General features: G+C 43.1%; 1 protein-coding gene across 4 annotated transcripts in view; it reads left to right on the top strand.

Annotated features, from left to right (window-relative positions):
* LOC127410922 (collagen alpha-1(XII) chain-like) overlaps positions 1-19,829 on the top strand; it is a 164,242-nt gene that overhangs the window by 19,376 nt on the left and 125,037 nt on the right. For 3 of the 4 annotated variants that reach the window (XM_051646171.1, XM_051646169.1, XM_051646168.1), the window contains one exon: positions 16-285. The exons of the other annotated variant lie outside the window; for it this stretch is intronic. In XM_051646171.1, the coding sequence (XP_051502131.1) occupies positions 16-285 (270 nt within the window). The remainder of the gene's footprint in view (positions 1-15; positions 286-19,829) is intronic. 4 annotated transcript variants of the gene reach the window in all.

Here is a 19,829-nt window from a genome sequence, read left to right as displayed (position 1 = left end):
GTGATTCTTTCTCAGTTCTGGGCTCTCCACGTGACCTGAAGGTCTTTAACGAGACTGTGTCCAGCATGAGGCTCTCGTGGCGGGCCGCTCCAGGAAATGTGCTTCAATATCATGTGGCCTACAAACCTGATGGTGGCGAAAGGAAAGAGATATTTGTTAAAGGAGACACAACAAGCACTATATTGAAAAATCTGCTGTCCGACACCGAGTATGAGCTGTTTGTTAGTGCTCGCTACTCCTCTGGTCTTGGTGATCCACTTTTGGGAACAGGCACCACTCTGGAAGGTAAGAGATGGAGTGACTTCAGCCTTGAAAAATTACACATGATGCTTGTGGGTTCTTCAGTGTAATTAATTTGTCTGCTATACACTTCATGGTACAGTTGTAAAACTGATATGAATGCATGGTTTAAGATGCCCATATGAAGCAGGGTACAGCATCACATCACTCTTCTGTGTAACAGATACTACTTAATTTTTTTTTTCTCTAAAGGCAGACTTACTTAAAAGACATTTGATCTCTTTTTCAAAACCGAATGAGCTGCCTCGCTGTCTACTGCCTACACAAGCAACTGCCTTATAAGATTGCATCCTAACCGTAATGGAACCTCATAAGTGACTGATTCGCTTTACATAGGCAGCAAATTCTCATGTGATCAACTCGACTCACAATTGATTCCAATATAATCTGATGTTAGCATGTTGCCAGCTACAGCGATAGGGAGTAGTTAATTAAAAGTGGACAGTTGTTTAGCTACTTAAACAATTGTGTAGCTTTTCCAGTAACAAGCAGTAACATTTTCCCACGAGTAGCGCTATATTAATGCTATATTTGTCACATTGTATTGCAAACGCAGCAATGGAGCCGATGTAGTTATCAATCTTGCTCACCTAAACGGTCCTCTTTCTCTCATGTAGTGCTGGGAAATAATTTCTTTCAGCAGTTTGGCGTTGGGAGCTCCAAATAATTTTAGTGAGTAGGTTATTTTAGGCAGTTCATATAAATGAACTAGATCACATAAATGATTCACTGATTCACGTGAGCCCCACAAAGACTTAAAGGGTCATTGCCTTCTTTTTTGCTCCTTCTGAAGCAAAAGATTTATTTAATTGTTGCTGTTTGTGAGTATATTTTGATTTTATTAAAAAAAAAGTTTTAGTGTTTAGTTTTTTTGAGTGTTTTCAAGTTTTATTAATGTATATTAAAAATAAATTATGTTTAATTAATGTTGTAACCCTATTTCTTTTATCCTTACCAAAATAATCCATGGTATTACTATAGAATAATGTAGTAAGCATAACTGTAGTAACCAAATTATTTGATGGAAACCATGGTTTTACTAAAAATATAATGATTAATGTATGGCTACATTAGTAAAATATGGTTAATTATTGTAGGGAATGTCACATTAATTAAATACAGTTTATAACTACCCAGTAATATTAAATTCTGCAATCATACTTCAGTCAGAAAGTAAATTAAATAATATCATCTGATTGTTATATATCTTAAATATTTCCTTCTTTAAATACCTTCAATGTAATTAGCTACTTTTTGTTAATAGCTTGTAGTGTACCTAACTACTTTTTTTTTTTTTTAAAGAGAAGCTGAATTGTACTTTAACTACTTCCCATGCTACAAGCTACTCATAACTTACAGTTTCAAAGTAGCTTCTCCAACACTGGCAATACTCAATTCATAAAAATCACACACAAATATTTGGAAATATAGAACATTTTATTAGATTTAGAACTTTTGTTAATTGATACTTTTCTGTGCTGAATGAAATATGTATTTAAGTATAATACAAATTTCTTGTCTGCCATCTTGGATTATTTTTTTCAGTGAGTTTATGCATTGCATTCTGGAATTGTTTTATCTGTGAAAGATGCAGCCAAGAGTATCTTGTAAGGCAGCATAATGTTGCCACATACCTTTTTGCTTACTACTGACATGCTTAAATGATGCCTTAAAAATGCTGTCTAGGCAGGCAGCTCAATAGGTTTTGGTACAGAACTTTGGAGTTGCCTGCCAGTGTAAACTGCACATGGCTTATTTCATTTTGTGAATTTGCAAATGGATAACCTTTAGAATTGATTTAAAACTACCAGGGGACAATTAGGTGACCAGCCCCTTTGGTGTAGATTGTGGCTGGGTTAAAATGGGACCCATCTCCAGACATCTAGTGACAACAGCTTTTGTATTTTATCCCACAACGAAGCAGCAATTGTCTCCTTAGTCATGTTTGTGTCAGCTAGTGAGAGGGTGGTTGATTCACTCTGGATAGCACATGTGGATCCCCTACGCTTAGGGTTTATGCATTTGGTGTGTGGGCGGTTGATGAATTAGCTGAGCTTGCACAAATTTCCACATTCACGCTTGGGCATTACTTGAACAGCGTATGGAAAAGAGAACCTCAAAAGATGTCTCAAAACATACTACTTTGATATTTTGAAGCCAAAAAATTTTCAATGATTGCTAGCTATCTCTTGGCCAATGCCAGTATTCTGTTACTGTCCAGCTTAGAAACACCCAAACTACTAAGAGCAAATTGCATCCACATAAAAGTACATGGTTTTTGCTTTTGCAAAATAAGTCTGTCTCTCTCTCTCTCTCAATATTCTGACTTTTGATAAAGAGCTTGCCAGGGCTAGCATTAACTTGTGGGCTTGTTGGCCCAAAAATTCCATTTTAGAAGTACTGGTCATAAATGTCACAATACCTACTTTCCTAGCATGAATTACAGTAACTATCATCCTAAAACAACTGATTACAACATCTAACCTGAACCACTAATGACTATCCTCTGGTTATTTTACAAAAGCAGATATTTCAGAGGCCGGTCATTATATACATTATGCTGACTCAGACTGACTTTCCACACAGGGTTGAACGAAACATGTGCCTAATTTCTGGCTGATGACAAGGCATTTCTGAACTGAGTTTCATTAAACTCCATGTCCTGGTGAATAACACAACTCTCTTTGTTTGAGTTGCCCTCAGCTTCCATAAAATTGCAATTTTTTTTTTTCTCCCCAATTTGGAATGCCCAATTCCCAATGCGCTCTAAGTCCTCGTGGTGGCACAGTGACTCGCCTTAATCCAGGTGGTGGAGGACGAATCTCAGTTGCCTCCACGTCTGAGACCGTCAATCCGCGCATCTTATCACGTGTCTTGTTGAGTGCGTTACCGCGGAGACATAATGTGTGTGGAAGCTTCACGCTATTCTCCACGGCATCCACGCACAACTCACCGCGTGCCCCACCGAACCACATTATAGCGACCACAAAGAGGTTACCCCATGTGACTCTGCCCTCCCTAGCAACCGGGCCAATTTGGTTGCTTAGGAGACCTGGCTGGAGTCACTCAGCATGCCCTGGATTCAAACTCGCAACTCCAGGGGTGGTAGTCAGCATCTTTACTCGCTGAGCTACCCAGGCCCCCATAAAAGTGCACATTGAGGCCAAACCCAGTCAGGGCAATTAGGAAGTGACCCTAGAAAAGGGATTTAGGGATGGATCAGTTCCTGCGGAGGGTGTATGAATCACTCTTGATCTCTTGTGGAAAACATACACCATTCAGCCAAATGAACTACTCGTAATTTGTTTCAAATCTCACAATTTTTCACTTTTAATGTCTAACAGGAAAACAGAAATGACAGGGGATAATATTAGTATCTTAAAGGGTTAGGTTACACCAAAATTCTGCTATAATTTACTTACCCTCATATTGTTCCAAACCTAAAATACGTTCTTTCATCTGTGGAACACAAAAAGAGTTGTTATTAGCATTATGTGTTCACCATTAACATTAATGGCATCATCATCTTCCATACAATGAAAGTGAATGGTGACTAAGGCTAACATTCTGTCTAATCTCTAAATAAAGTCATACAGGTTTAGAACAAGAGTGTGAGTAACAACTGACTACAGAATTTTCATGCAAAATGACATAAGATACTTTGTCTTGTTTTTAGAGAAATCTAACATACACTGTAAAAAAAACATTCCATTTAATTTACCGCACAATACCGGCAGCTGTGGTTGCCAGGAATTTGCAGTAAAAAATATGGTGACCATATTTCAGGCCTTACGGGATGTAATTTTGATGCCTGTAGATTTTACGGTTCACTACATTTTATATTATTAACTTGATATACTAACATTCTGGAACTATAAAAGTCAGCTTTTCACTTGTCTTGTTAAATATATTATAATTTTTTATCATATATTTTACGGTAACTAACCATTAAACAATTCATTTTTTTCTGTATCATTTTTACATTCTTTTACCATTAAAGGTGCTATATGTAAGATTGACAACAAGTGTTTGAAATGGGTACTGCAGTCCAAATTCAAAATATTGGAGAGTTGTCTGCCCCGCCCCAGACTCGAAGCTCATGCGGGTTTTCAGAATGTTGACACACAAATTAGCCAACTCAGCATTCATTTTAAAGGATTTCTGGGCTTTAAGCTGTCTGCATCTTCCAAAGGCATCTCCAATATTTATCCTTGTTTTACTACGCCTCTGGTCATGGTGGTTTTTAGACGGATGGTGAGGCTTTTAAGGTCGGATGGAATCTGTTATCTCTGATCCAGGTTGTTTGCTGGCTTCCATGGCTGCAGCACGCAGTGCTGTTTGCCTGCAAACTTGTTCAAATCTGAAAACCCGGTGGTGTCAAAATACTATTAGTGAGTGGGTAGTGGGCGGGATCACACAGGCCAAAACATAAATAGAAATTCCGGCAGGAATGGAAACTTCAAAGTAGAATATACTGGCTGTAGCATTGTTATCGGAGAAGCCAGCATTTCAGCATGTTTCCTAATTCTCTAATGACATATTATGGTAATTTTATGATTTAGTACAGTAAAAATATCACATATATCACCTTTAAAATTATGTTTTTTGTTTTACAGTGTTATTTAATAATGTTAGAAATATGCAGGGTTGGGAGGGTTACTTTTGAAATGTATTCCACTACAGATTACAGAATACATGCTGTAAAATGTAATTTGCAACGTATTCCGTTAGATTACTCAAGGTCAATAACGTATTCTAAATACTTTGGATTACTTCTTCAGCACTGGTAGATTTTTTCACTTGTTTTGACTATAAAAACTCTGCCAGTACAGTAAGACAAAATACACATGTTAAAAATACATTCTCTGAAAAACCTAAATATCTTATGCAGTGTTGTTTCTAAAACAAGATCAATCAAATTGATCTTGTTTTAAGGATTTTTAGATATTTTTACAGGAAAACAATACAAAAATTATTATCAAGAATAAAATGTTTGCCCTAATATCATGATCTAACGTGAATTTTCTTGATAAATAAATATGATCGTGCCTGGTAACGTGCATGTAAAATGGCTAGAAATAGCAGTTTAGCTTAGTGTAAAGCTGACAATTTACACAAGTTTTATTTCTATTTCTTCTGCTCCAAACTTACTTCAAACTTACTTCTCTGTCGCTCGCATGAATGTAATACATCATAAGAAAGTGTTTCACCGCTGTTCAAATGCACTTTGGATCGCATAAATGTTTTCCATCTGAAAGCACTAAATATTAAATGAAACAAAGGACAATAAAATGCAAAGTAATCTCTTCAGTAATCAAAATAAATTTTGAATGTAACTGTATTCTAATTACCAATGATTTAAATTGTAACTGTAGTGGAATACAGTTACTAACATTTTGTATTTTAAATATGCAATCCCATTACATGTATTCTGTTACTCCCCAACCCTGGAAATATGCTTATATATATATATATATATATATATATATATATACACTACATACTTTTTTTTTTTTTTTTTTTTTTTAAGCAATATCACACGAGCAAGAGTGCGATATGGCCCTAAATCATCTGTGATTCGGCCACAGGCACGAGGCCGCAGGCAGAGTGCCGTAGTTAAACACAGCAGTGCTGATTTAGGGCCATATAGCACGATTGCTTGTGTGATATTGTTTATATACAACAGTTCAATGAACAAGAACATTTTAAAAAAAAAATAGGAAAAACTGAGTACGGTCATAAAAAAGGCATTTGTGCATGGAACTACTTTCTTATGCGATGGATCAGAATCTGCTGTTGCTGGTTTAAACCAAATGATGCATCCACGCCTCTCAAAAATGTCACTTTAGAACTAGTATCACGGCTTGGGCTGTTTCTAACAAGTTATTGGAGAAACAAGGATGTGTGTGTGTGTGTGTGTGTGTGTGTGTGTGTGTGAGAGAGAGAGAGAGAGAGAGAGAGAGAGCATCAGATCACCTGTCTCTGTTGCCACTCTCAAGCAGAGATGCAGTAGTGTGTTAGTCAGCTGTCTGAAGATAATGTCATTGGTCAAATGCATCCTATTTTCTCTGTGGAAAAATAGCCATCCAAGCAGGGGTATTCCTCCCTATTTCATGGTAGCCGGTGCGTAAGAGTCATTCACTATAGAAACGGCAATGTCCTCCACCATTTTCAACAGTATGTCCTCTTCAATGTGGAAAATCCGGTAAGAGGTAAGTGCCTTGAGTTTGTGTAATTAATCAGTCTGTTGTGTCTCTCAGCTGTGATGAGCCTTAATGCTGAAGTTGTTAGTTTAAAGCTATTTCCTAGCTTTAGTAGTGTAGTCGTAATCCGAGCGATCACGTAGTGCTGATGAATGAAAACACTGACTGACGCTGACTCACTTCACGTCACCTAACTGGCTTATATTACACACAAAAATGTTCTTTTGCCACCACCTGTTGGCTAAAATCTGTAATGTCACAAAAATAAATGTAAAGAGACACATATAGCTCTTAACACATCTGCACTGCTCTTACACTTTAGTTTAGAACACCATGAATAGAAGCGGTGTGATACACACAGTAAAGCGTCCGAGTGAGGATGTACTGAGACATCAGAACTCATGGAATGTCTCTTGTCCAATCAGATTCGAGGACCGGAACTCAGCAAAAAAAGAAATGTCCCTTTTTCAGGACACTGTGTTTTAAAGATAATTTTGTAAAAATCCAAATAACTTTACAGATCTTTATTGTGAAGGTTTTAAACAATGTTTTCCATGATTGTTCAATGAACCATAAACAATTAATGAACATGCACCTGTGGAATGGTTGTTAAGACACTAACAGCTTACAGACGGTAGGCAATTAAGGTCACAGTTATAAAACTTAGGACACTAAAGAGACCTTTCTACTGACTCTGAAAAACACCAAAATAAAGATGCCCAGGGTCCCTGCTCATCTGCGTGAATGTGCCTCAGGGCAATAAATTGCAATGTCCATACTGTGAGACACCTAAGACAGCGCTACAGAGAGGCAGGAAGGACATCTGATCATCCTCACAGTGGCAGACCACAAGTAACAACACCTGCATAGGATCGGTACATCCGAATATCACACCTGCGGTACAGGTACAGGATGGCAACAACAACTGTCCGAGTTACACCAGGAATGCACAATCCCTCCATCAGTGATCAGACTGTCCACAACAGGCTGAGAGAGGCTGGACTGAGGGCTTGTAGGCCTGTTGAAAGGCAGGTCCTTACCAGACATCACCGGCAACAATGTCGCCTATGGGCACAAATCCACCTTCACTGGATCAGACAGGACTGGCAAAAAGTGCTCTTCACTGACGAGTCGCGGTTTTGTCTCACCAGGGGTGATGGTCAGACTTGCATTTATCGTCGAAGGAATGAGCATTACACCAAGGTCTGAACTCTGGAGCGGGATCGATTTGGAGGTGGAGGGTCCGTCATGGTCTGGGGCGGTGTGTCACAGCATCATCGGACTGAGCTTCTTGTCATTGCAGACAATCTCAACGCTGTGCGTTACAGGGAAGACATCCTCCTCCCTCATGTGGTACCCTTCCTGCAGGCTCATCCTGACATGACCCTCCAGCATGACAATGCCACCAACCATACTGCTCGTTCTGTGCATGATTTCCTGCAAGACAGGTATGTCAGTGTTCTGCAATGGCCAGCGAAGAGCCCGGATCTCAATCCCATTGAGCATGTCTGGGACCTGTTGGATCAGAGGGTGAGGGCTAGGGCCATTCCCCCGAGAAATGTCCGGGAACTTGCAAGTGCCTTGGTGGAAGAGTGGGGTAACATCTCACAGCAAGAACTGGCAAATCTGATGCAGCCCATGAGGGGGAGATGCACTGCAGTACTTAATGCAGCTGGTGGCCACACCAGATACTGACTGTTACGTTTGATTTTGACCCCCCTTTATTCAGGGACATATTGTTCCATTTCTGTTAGTCACACGTCTGTGAAACTTGTTCAGTTTATGTCTTAGTTGTTGAATCTTTTTATGTTCATATAAATATTTACACATGTTAAGTTTGCTGAAAGTAAAAGCAGTTGAAAGAGAGAGGACGTTTCTTTTTTGCTGAGTTTATATATTATATATATATATATATATATATATATATATATATATATATATATATATATATATATCCAAAAGTTTGGAATAATGTACAGATTTTGCTGTTTCGGAATGAAATTTGTACTTTAATTCACCAAAGTGGTATTCAGCTGATCACAAAGTATAGTCAGGACATTACTGATGTAATAAAACAGCACCGTCACTATTTAAAAAAGGTAATTTTTGATCAAATCTAGACAGGCCCCATTTCCAGCAGCCATCACTCCAACACCTTATCCTTGAGTAATCATGCTAAATTGCTAATTTGGTACTAGAAAATCACTTGCCACTATATCAAACACAGCTGAAAGCTATTTGGTTCGTTAAATGAAGCTTAACATTGTCTTTGTGTTTGTTTTTGAGTTGCCAAAGTATGCAATAGACTGGCATGTTTAAGGTCAACATTAGGTCAAAAATGGCTAAAAAGAAACAGCTTTCTCTAGAAACTCATCAGTCAATAATTCTTTTGAGGAATGAAGGCTACAGGTGCATCTCAATAAATTAGAATGTCGTAGAAAAGTTAATTTATTTCAGTAATTCAACTCAAATTGTGAAACTCGTGTATTAAATAAATTCAATGCACATAGACTGAAGTAGTTTAAGTCTTAGGTTCTTTTAATTGTGATGATTTTGGCTCACATATAAAAAAAACCCACCAATTCACTATCTCAAAAAATTAGAATACATCATAAGACCAATAAAAAAAACATTTTTAGTGAATTGTTGGCCTTCTGGAAAGTATGTTCATTTACTGTATATGTACTCAATACTTGGTAGGGGCTCCTTTTGCTTTAATTACTGCCTCAATTCGGCGTGGCATGGAGGTGATCAGTTTGTGGCACTGCTGAGGTGGTATGGAAGCCCAGGTTTCTTAGACAGTGGCCTTCAGCTCATCTGCATTTTTTGGTCTCTTGTTTCTCATTTTCCTCTTGACAATACCCCATAGATTCTCTATGGGGTTCAGGTCTGGTGAGTTTACTGGCCAGTCAAGCAGACCAACACCATGGTCATTTAACCAACTTTTGGTGCTTTGGCAGTGTGGACAGGTGCCAAATCCTGCTGGAAAATGAAATCAGCATCTTTAAAAAGCTGGTCAGCAGAAGGAAGCATGAAGTGCTCCAAAATTTCTTGGTAAACTGGTGCAGTGACTTTGGTTTTCAAAAAACACAATGGACCTACACCAGCAGATGACATTGCACCCCAAATCATCACAGACTGTGGAAACTTAACACTGGACTTAAAGCAACTTGGGCTATGAGCTTCTCCGCCCTTCCTCCAGACTCTAGGACCTTGGTTTCCAAATGAAATACAAAACTTGCTCTCATCTGAAAAGAGGACTTTGGACCACTGGGCAACAGTCCAGTTCTTCTTCTCCTTAGCCCAGGTAAGACGCTTTTGACGTTGTCTGTGGTTCAGGAGTGGCTTAACAAGAGGAATACGACAACTGTAGCCAAATTCCTTGACATGTCTGTGTGTGGTGGCTCTTGATGCCTTGACCCCAGCCTCAGTCCATTCCTTGTGAAGTTCACCCAAATTCTTGAATCGATTTTGCTTGACAATCATAAGGCTGCGGTTCTCTCGGTTGGTTGTGCATCTTTTTCTTCCACACTTTTTCCTTCCACTCAACTTTCTGTTAACATGCTTGGATACAGCACTCTGTGAACAGCCAGCTTCTTCGGCAATGAATGTTTGTGGCTTACCCTCCTTGTGAAGGGTGTCAATGATTGTCTTCTGGACAACTGTCTGATCAGCAGTCTTCCACATGATTGTGTAGCCTAGTGAACCAAACTGAGAGACCATTTTGAAGGCTCAGGAAACCTTTGCAGGTGTTTTGATTTGATTAGCTGATTGGCATGTCACCATATTCTAATTTTTTGAGATAGTGAATTGGTGGGTTTTTGTTAAATGTGAGCTAAAATCATCACAATTAAAAGAACCAAAGACTTAAACTACTTCAGTCTGTGTGCACTGAATTTATTTAATACACGAGTTTCACAATTTGAGTTGAATTACTGAAATAAATGAACTTTTCCACGACATTCTAATTTATTGAGATGATTATTGACCTGGCTGTGTGGCATGGAGCATTGTCCTGCTGGAAAAACCAATCCACAGAGTTGGGGAACATTGTCAGAGCTGAAGGAAGCAAGTTTTCTTCCAGGATAACCTTGTACATGGCTTGATTCATGCGTCCTTCACAAAGATGAATCTGCCCGATTCCAGCCTTACTGAAGCACCCCCAGATCATCACTAATCCTCCACCAAATTTCACAGTGGGTGCAAGACACTGTGGCTTGAAGGCCTCTCCAGGTCTCCGTCTAACCATTAGACGACCAAGTGGAGGATCGGTGATGATCTGGGGTTGCTTCAGCAAGGCTGGAATCGGGCATATACAGAGTTCCCCTTCTGTCACTCACTCGATGTTGTGTCGATGTAGTGACACTAGGGGTTGCTCTTGGGAGCCCCAAACACCTTTAATCTTTGAGAAAAGGCCAATGAGAATTGGCGAGTGGAATTTGCATGCCACTCCCCCAGACATACGGGTATAAAAGGTGCTGGCTCACAACAACTCATTCAGATTTTTTCTTCGGAGCCAAGCAGTTGTGTGTCAGCAAGCTGAAATCCACTGCCAGTCCATTCACCTCAGAAAGAAGCGTATGCTGTTGGATATACGGCGCATTTCAGCGGCTTTCTCTCCTTCTGCACGTTTAGTGCAGACTACGCCCCTGGGCGCTTCGACAGCGCTACTGAGAGAGTATATATTTCTGCAAAGAGTATATTTTCCTTTATCAGAACAACACATTGACATGAACGTCTTTTTAAAGACGCATCTTTTTAAAGATGCCTTTCCGTCTTTGTGTGATTCCTGGATACAGTCGTTATCTCTCCGCCTCCGACGGCCACGGGCGTTGCCTCATGTGTCTGGGCTGCTCACACTGAGTCAGCATTCGTGGATGGTTTGTGTTCTCATTGTGAGAACATGACCATGGCAACGTTGCGGTCGCGGCTTTCCTTCCACCAAGGGAAAGCCACTCCAGCCGCCCCCTGCATTGCGCCTTCTACCTACAGGTACGCGGCCAGCTCAGCTGGAGCTGGAGACGATTTGGGGATTTCAATGAGAGCGGTCTTGCCGTGTAATTCCCTGCAGACCTCCTGTTCCACAGCACGCTCGTCTGCCCCCGTCGAGTTCCAAGATGAGACCAGCTCGCCACACGGCCAGCTTAACATCTCTTTCAGGGCTCGCGAGCAGGATGAGTCCTTGATCGCTGCGTCGGAGAGCATACTGGCGATGTCGGAAGCCGAGGACTTGACTGGGCTGCCACCTTTGGGTCTGCCCGCCCAGTCTGAGGCCGATGCAGAGCTGACCGCCATGCTTGCCTGGGCCTCCACGAGTGTCGGGCTGACGAGCTGACGAGGACGAGGAGGGCAGCTTTTTCTGCCCAAACCCGACTTCCCAGCTCGTCCGCTCTCACTACCCTCGACAGCGGGGCGGCTCACGGGTACACGGAGATCCCTCAGGTGGATAAGGCGGTTGCGCTACATCTCTGCCCCCAAAACACCGCCACCTGCCGGGATCGTCCGGCGCTCCCCTCCAGGGCCTGTAGGACTACATTGTCTCTGGTGACCAAAGCCTACAGTGCCGCTGGAAAGGCCGCCTCCACCCTGCATGCCATGGTCCTCCTGTAAGTACACCAGACAAAGGCACTGAAAGAGCTGCACGTGGGTAGTCTTGATCCCAATGTGATGCAGGAGCTGAGCTCGGCGGCCGACCTCGCCCTCCGGGCAACGAAGGTCATGGCGTGAGCACTCGGGCAGGCGATGTCCACCTTGGTGGTCCAGGAGCGCTACTTGTGGCTGAATCTGGTCGAGATGAGGGACGCCGACAATGTTTGCTTTTTCAACGCTCCCATCTCCCAGATCGGCCTATTCGGCGACACCGTCGAGGACTTTGCCCAGCAGTTCTCGGCAGTGAAGAAGGAGACTGAGGCGATACAGCACATCTTTCCCCGGTGCGGCTCAAGATCCCGTACCCCGACTGCTCGCCGAGGGCGTCCCCCTGCGGCCAGCTCCGCCACAACCTGAGCCCAGTTCTCAGCCCCAGCATAGAACACCCCGCAGGAAACTGACGCTCCTAAGCACCCCTGAGACAGACGATCCAGGGAGGGAGATGTCCGCTGCTTCCATGGAGCTGGTATCCAGACCACTCCTACCCACAGTGGAGGGCTGGAAGGTAAATCTTATGTTCCCTTTTGTTTTGTCTTCGCCACACCCTGAACGGGCTGCGGTACCCACATTTTCAAAAAAAAGAGCGGTTCCTCACTCCTTGGTTCACACAGTCGGTGTTTACGACCGCCGTTATCACGGTGACCAGACACTGAGCACCTGCGACTTGGACGTCGCGGACGCGGGCCCCCCGCCTTCGCACGCCCGACCGCACCACACTCACACCCACGGCCAGGCGGTTGTGATGAGCTATTAGGACAGTCAAAATGTCCCTCCTCCCCCGTCACCAACCCCCCCGTCGCCGGGTAAATGGAGCAAGGTAAGTGATTCGAGGGCCCCCTCAGCGCAGTCACGAGTTTGAAACGAAGCAAGTCTCCTCGACGTGGCGTCCCCTGCTCCCCCCTGCCGTGAGGCCCCACCCACACGTACGTTAGACACGATTGTCCCCTAGTGCCCCTCGCCTGGAGCTTGGACGCATGGTTAGCGCTTTCCAACCTGTTGCGATGGCTGGCCAGGACCATCCAACTCAGCTACCCAATTCAGTTTGCCAGAACACCACCACCCTGCGTGCGGAGATCGTGACCCTTCTGCGCAAGGGCGCGAAAGAGCCTGTCCCTCCAGCCAAGATGATGAAAGGTTTCTACAGCCCTTACTTCATCGTTCCAAAGAAAGGCGGTGGGTTGCGACCAATCTTGGACCTGCAAGTTTTGAACCGGGCCTTACACAAACTCCCGTTCAAAATGCTCACGCAGAAGCACATTTTTGCATGCATCCGGCGTCAAGATTGGTTTGCGGCAGTAGACCTGAAGGATGTGTACTTTCACGTCTCGGTTTTACCTCATCACAGACCCTTCCTAAGGTTTGCTTTCGACGGCCGGGCGTATCAGTACAAGGTCCTCCCCTTCGGCCTGTCCCTGTCCCCTCACGTCTTCACGAATGTCGCAGCTCTTGCCCCGTTAAGGGAAGTGGGTGTCCACATACTCAACTACCTCGACGACTGGCTGATTCTAGCACACAGGGACCTGGTGCTCAGGCATTTCTGCCGTCTAGGGCTTTGGGTCAACTGGGAAAAGAGCAAGCTCTCCCCGGTTCAGAGCATCTCTTTCTCAGTTAGACTTGGTCACGATGATTGTGTGCCTCACAAGTGAGTGCACGCAGTTGGTGCTGAACTGCCTGAAGTCATTCAGGCAGAGGACAGTGGTTCCACTGAAACACTTTCAGAGGCTCCTGGGGCATATGACATCCTCGGCGGTGGTCACGCCGCTCGGGTTGATGCATATGAGACTGCTTCAGCACTGGCTTCAGACTCGAGTCCCGAGATGGGCATGGCACCGCGGCACACATTGCATGGCTATCACGCCACTCTGCCGCCACTTATTCAGCCCTTGGACAGACCTTCATTTCTGTGGGCAGGAGTCCCCCTGCAGCAAGTGTCCAGATGCGTCATGGTCATCACAGACGCCTCCAAGTTGGGCTGGGGCGCCGTGTGCAACAGGCAAGCAGCCGCTGGCTCCTGGACAGGACCATGGCTGTGTTGGCACATCAACTGCCTCGAGTTGTTGGCTGTACTGCTCACCCTGCGGAGGCTATTGCCGTTGATCCAGGGCAAGCATGTGTTGGTCTGGTCGGACAACACAGCGACGGTAGCATATATAAATCACCAATGCGGCCTATGCTTTCATCACATGTCGCAACTCGTACGCCATCTCCTCCTTTGGAATCAGCAGCGGCTGAGGTCGCTGCGGGCCACTCATAACCCGGGCAGCCTCAATGCCACAGCGGATGCACTGTTGCAGCAGGCGATGCTCAGCAGAGAGTGGAGACTCCACCCCCAGGTGGTCCAGCTGAATTGGAGTCGATTCGGCAAAGCACAGGTAGACCTGTTTGCTTCCCGGGAATCCTCCCACTGCCCGCTCTGGTATTCCCTGATGGGAGCCCCCCTCAAGACAGATGCGTTGGCACACAGCTGGCCCCGGGGGCTGCACAAATACGCATTCCCTCCAGTGAGCCTACTTGTACAGACCCTGTGCAAGGATAGGTGCTCCACAGGTGCCGGTTACTCCGGTAACCCCCTGTGATGTATTTTCCACGGTCCGCGGCCCTCTCTGCCCCGGTCGCTGTGTTTGTAGAGCTCCTCCCCTTCCAGGCAGGACCTACCACCACGCCTCTTCCATGTGCGGCTAGTGAGCTCATGTGACGTATTGCCACATGTTACTTCCCCTTCGGGCAGGATGTGGTCTCCATGGGATCTTTTCCCCCTGAAAGAATAGGAAAGGAAAATAACACCTTCCCCGGTGCGTGTAATAGCGTTAGATGGCCCCAGCCGAATCTACTACTCTGTGGAGAGAAAACATAGAGAGAAGAGGCCGCGGCTGGGATGTGGAGAACTACATGACGTCTTGAGGGGCGTTGGGGGAGGCTACGTGCGGACTGATGCACCTGCTATTATGCACGCAGCAGTTTGCTTACACCTGCATCGGCAGTTCATGTAACACAGTCCAGCTGTTGTGGCGTTTTTCTATAGGGACCCCTAGTGTCACTACATTGACACAACGTCGAGTGAGTGACAGAAGGGGAACATCTCGGTTATGTTGTAACCTCCGTTCCCTGATGGACCTCTTGCCACAATGCTGTACTATCCGCTGAAGTGGCCGGGACCTTGTCTCGGCTCCTCAGCACAAAACCTGAATGAGTGGTTGCGAGCCAGCTCTTTTTATACCTGTATGTCTGGGGGAGTGGCATGCAAATTCCACTCGCCAATTCTCATTGGCCTTTTCTCTGAGATTAGAGGTGTTTGGGGCTCCCAAGAGCAACCCCTAGTGTCTCTACATCGACACAACGTCTTGTTTCCTCCATCAGGGAACGGAGGTTACAACAGTAACCGAGACGTTTCCTCTATATGCATTTTGCAGCAGTGCTGCACCACTGCTGAATTATGAGTGCCGCTGTTGGGGTTTCACATGGTTAATGTAATATTCTTGATGCAACATAACGTTTGCCAGCCCCAGTCAGCTGTGCACTTTCTACACTGCAAAAGGCACCCCACCACAAATACACGCACTTACTCACAGTGACGTCACCGCATAACAACACGTGTCAACAACTCGCTTCATTTCAAGTGGCTTGCGAGCTCATTTCCGAAATGCAGGATGTCAGGGGATTGCAACGTTTCACTGAACAATCAGTTAGCGCTTTTCTCATAAATATAAATGAGCCTTCCCCTATCATCTGTATGTTTTTGTAGTGCATTTTGCTCGCTTCAAAACGGAATGAAACAGCACTACACAGGTCAATTATCAACACGGCTTAATCATAGCAGCACAAGGGCAGAACAGGTGCGGTAATTCGCAGACTGGCCTCAACCTCACAGACTATTTTAAATTATGAATTATCTGTTGCATAACTCTTATGTCTCGGGGATGAAACTAGTTTAAAACAAACAGCCTCCACATTCTAAACAGCACTGACAAAGAAAACAGGAGAAAACATAAATTAGAAGGCTTTTCAATTCTGAAATCACAACGCTTACAAAACTTTACCATGGATTTACTGTAGTAACACTAACTGTACTGTATTACCTATGGTAGTTGTGGCAGAAAAACTTTCTAAATGTATTTAGACTGCTGTTTTTTTTTATTTATTTTTTTTATTACAAAAATGCCATAGTTCTTCATATAGAAACCATAGGTACTAACCATGGTAGTGAGGAGCCATGCATGGCTTTACCTATGGTTACCATGAACTATAACAAATATAATTGTTAAAATATATATATAAAATAACAACAAACTATTTTCCAAAGGGAATAAGAAAAACATTACTTGGGAAAACAAGTTTCTTTTTCTTACCCCTTTGGCAAATAGCATTTTTATTTTCTTTTAAGAAAGATTTTGTTACATTTCTTTGAAAACAAGACTTAATAGCCTATGTCATTCTGCTTCTTTTTTTCTTCTTGTTTTATGGAAGTATAGATAGTTTTAACTGAAAATAAGACAAATACTTTTTTTTTTTTTTTACAGTGAAGGACTCATATACTACATACATAGTATTTTCTTCATAGTATTTTATTTTTTTATGTACTGCCCACTTACAATATTAGTCAAAGTTTCTTGCAGTGTTTGCAATTATAGTTTACCAAGCTACCAACCCATGATAATTAGAAAACTAAAGTCAAGCTAGCCTTTTAAAAAATCTGAATCAGAATCAGAATGAGCTTTATTGCCAAGTGTTCTCACTTACACAAGGATTTTGTCTTGGTGATAGGAGAAACAGGTGCACACAGAACATTACAGTGAGACAGAATATAAAACAAGGTAAGAGTATAAATAGACATACAAATAATAGGACATATAACAGAATGACGTATGTATATGTGCAAGTGGTAATATATGTGCAAGGTAGGGGTATGTACAGTTATTGAATTAAATATGTGAATTTACATATGTACATGAGATATGTATTTACATTATTGCACTATGGGGGAGTCCTGAGGCAGTTTAATTGTTATTAATTTCTCCTGAAGTCCACTATCATCTCCACTGTTTTGAGTGTGTTCATCTCAAGGTTGTTGTGACCACACCAGATAGCCAGCTGATCAACCTCCCGTCAGACTCGTCACCATCACAGATGAGGCCGATGACCGTGGTGTCATCTGCAAACTTCAGGAGCTTGACAGTGTGGTCTTTTGCAGTGCAGTCATTCATGTACAGGGAGAAGAGCAGTGGAGAGAGAACACATCCCCGAGGAGCACCAGTGCTAATAGTGAGGGTCCTAGATGTGAGTTTCCCCAGTCTCACTAGCTGCTGCCTATCTGTCAGAAAGCTGGTGATCCATCGACATATTGGGGTGGGCACAGAGAGCTGGGTCAGTTTGGTTGAGAGAAGATCAGGCATGATGGTATTGAAGGCTGAACTGAAGTCCACAATAGGATCCTTGCATAAGTCCCAAAGTAGTAGTTAGTTTATCCACAAACTACAACAAAAAGCAGCTAACGACATTAAAGCTGTTTAAGGGGAGAGCATATAATTTATTTCTTGCAATTAGCGCTTTATTTACCTGGCACAAAACCAAACATCATAAAACCTGGGACACAACCATACAAATCTGAGGATGCATGCCACATTTCGTCAATTTATAGTGATGCACTCTATAACTTCAGAAAACTTTCCAACTTTGATCAAAGAAATTGAAATTTACTACCAAAACAACTGTATCTGCAGCATCCAAAGAAGCAATTCTTTCAAATATGGCAATTGTGATGATTTTCTCCACTTTTCCAATGTGCTTTTACCCCAGTTATTTATATTTATTTTGTATTATTTTATTCCTGTTAATGCCCTTCTTGTGAAATAATGACTTTAAGTTGTATTTGCTCTGGGGTTTTCTAAATCAGATAGTTTTCAGCAGATGTAGCTGGGAGCCTTTGGTGTGTTTTAACACCTGGCGAATGTGGATGCGGTCAGCATGAGTTTTGTCTCATGATTGTTTGTGTGGAAACTGGGCTCGGGAGATCTTTGCCAGTGCCAGATTGTGTGTCTGTTCCAGACAGCTGCCTTGTTTTAGTGAATATAAGCTGGATTCTGTGAGGACAGAAGGGGTAGAGAGAGGACAGTTCACATCCACACTTCAATCACTGTCCAGATGGACCCAGAACATATTTTGCAAATATGACACCTACACTTATTGTATTAATCAGTGAGCAATTAGGATCTGTAATGTCTTAGTTTAAGTCATGTTGAATCATACAAGGCAGTTTAGAAGCACATGTTCAAGATGTTTGATACATTTGATTTCTCAGATTTTAGGTTGTTGAAATATAGAAATATTATATTATAAGTTGAAATAACACGTGCTAATGGGTTCAGTAGAAGCATATACAATCGAAAAATTATCTGGGAGCTCACTTTAAAGATGCATAAGTTATTGTAAAAAAAAATAAATAATCAATTTGTCTATGGAGAAAATTAATGGGGTTTTTACTTCCGGAACCAGACTGTTGGGCTCTATAGCAATCAGTGTCTCCTCTTTACAGATTGTTAATGCAAAATAATTGCTTATGGCAGGGGTCCCCAAATTTTTTCTGCCAGGGCCAGGTCACTCTGTTGAGTTTTCTAGGGGGGCCGGAGAGAGCTAACAGTATTTTACTCATAGAGATTATTCTGCTGCTTTTATTACATGGATTCATTTTAGAATTAAAATCCTTTCACAGAACATAATTTTAATATTGGTAACTTTATTGTATGTATACAACCTTACACGACCTAGTTGAAACCTCTCTACAATAACGGCAATATCCTAATATTGGCTATGGTGTTTGAGCCCCGCCTGTTTTGGCGCGAAACTGTCCGCAATAAAAACAGGTGCACAAACACCATTTCTTCAGAATTTCTTCCATCAAGACAGCGATCATGTCTTGTCTATAAGCCCTCTACCTTCGCTGTCGATATACATGAGTCAGTGGGCGGATTCTTTTTTAGGAAGACTTTCCGATCCCCTGCAGTGCTCTTGCGAACATCACACCGCCTCGCCGATTGACGCTTCGCTGGTGAACGAGCCTCAGCATCCTGATTCCCCGCAGCGCTTCGGCAGGGTTTGTGTATCCTTACAAAGCAATTGTATATTGTGTATTGTATATTGTGTGATATATTCATTTATATATTTATATATCTAAAAGAGTCACTTACATGTTCGCGTCTTTTTAAAGATGTTGTTCCGTAAGTGTTCCTTGTGCGAGAGGCACATCCCGCCGTCAGATCAGCATGAGAGCTGCATTCACTGTCTGGACCGTGCCCATGCAGAGACCACTCTCATGGAGACAGGCTGTCCTCACTGTGAGGACATGAGTCTCAAGACACTTTGCTTGTGAATCACCCTCATTCTGAGGGACGATTCAGCTTCACATGCCCTCCCAACTGCCTCTTCTGTGATACCCGAGGATTCACACGAGAAGGCACGGCGGGGCCGTGAGGTCGAGCAGGATGACTTTGAGGTGGTCCTCATGAAGGCACATGCCCCGCGAGCCCCTCAATCTCTCCAAAGCGCATGTTTTCCGATACGCTATGTGCAAGATGACCTCTGTCCTTCTGAAAGAGCGGGCAGCCCCTTGAATTTGATACGTGCATCAACCGGCAGCCAGTGAAGAGAGACAAGGAGTGGTGTAACATGCATTCTCTTTGGTTG

The sequence above is a fragment of the Myxocyprinus asiaticus genome, chromosome 20 (assembly GCF_019703515.2).
Source record: "Myxocyprinus asiaticus isolate MX2 ecotype Aquarium Trade chromosome 20, UBuf_Myxa_2, whole genome shotgun sequence".
In the NCBI taxonomy this organism is placed as follows: Eukaryota; Metazoa; Chordata; class Actinopteri; order Cypriniformes; family Catostomidae; genus Myxocyprinus; species Myxocyprinus asiaticus.
Note: the sequence above shows the minus strand (reverse complement) of the source record. Positions and strands in the feature narration are given on the sequence as shown.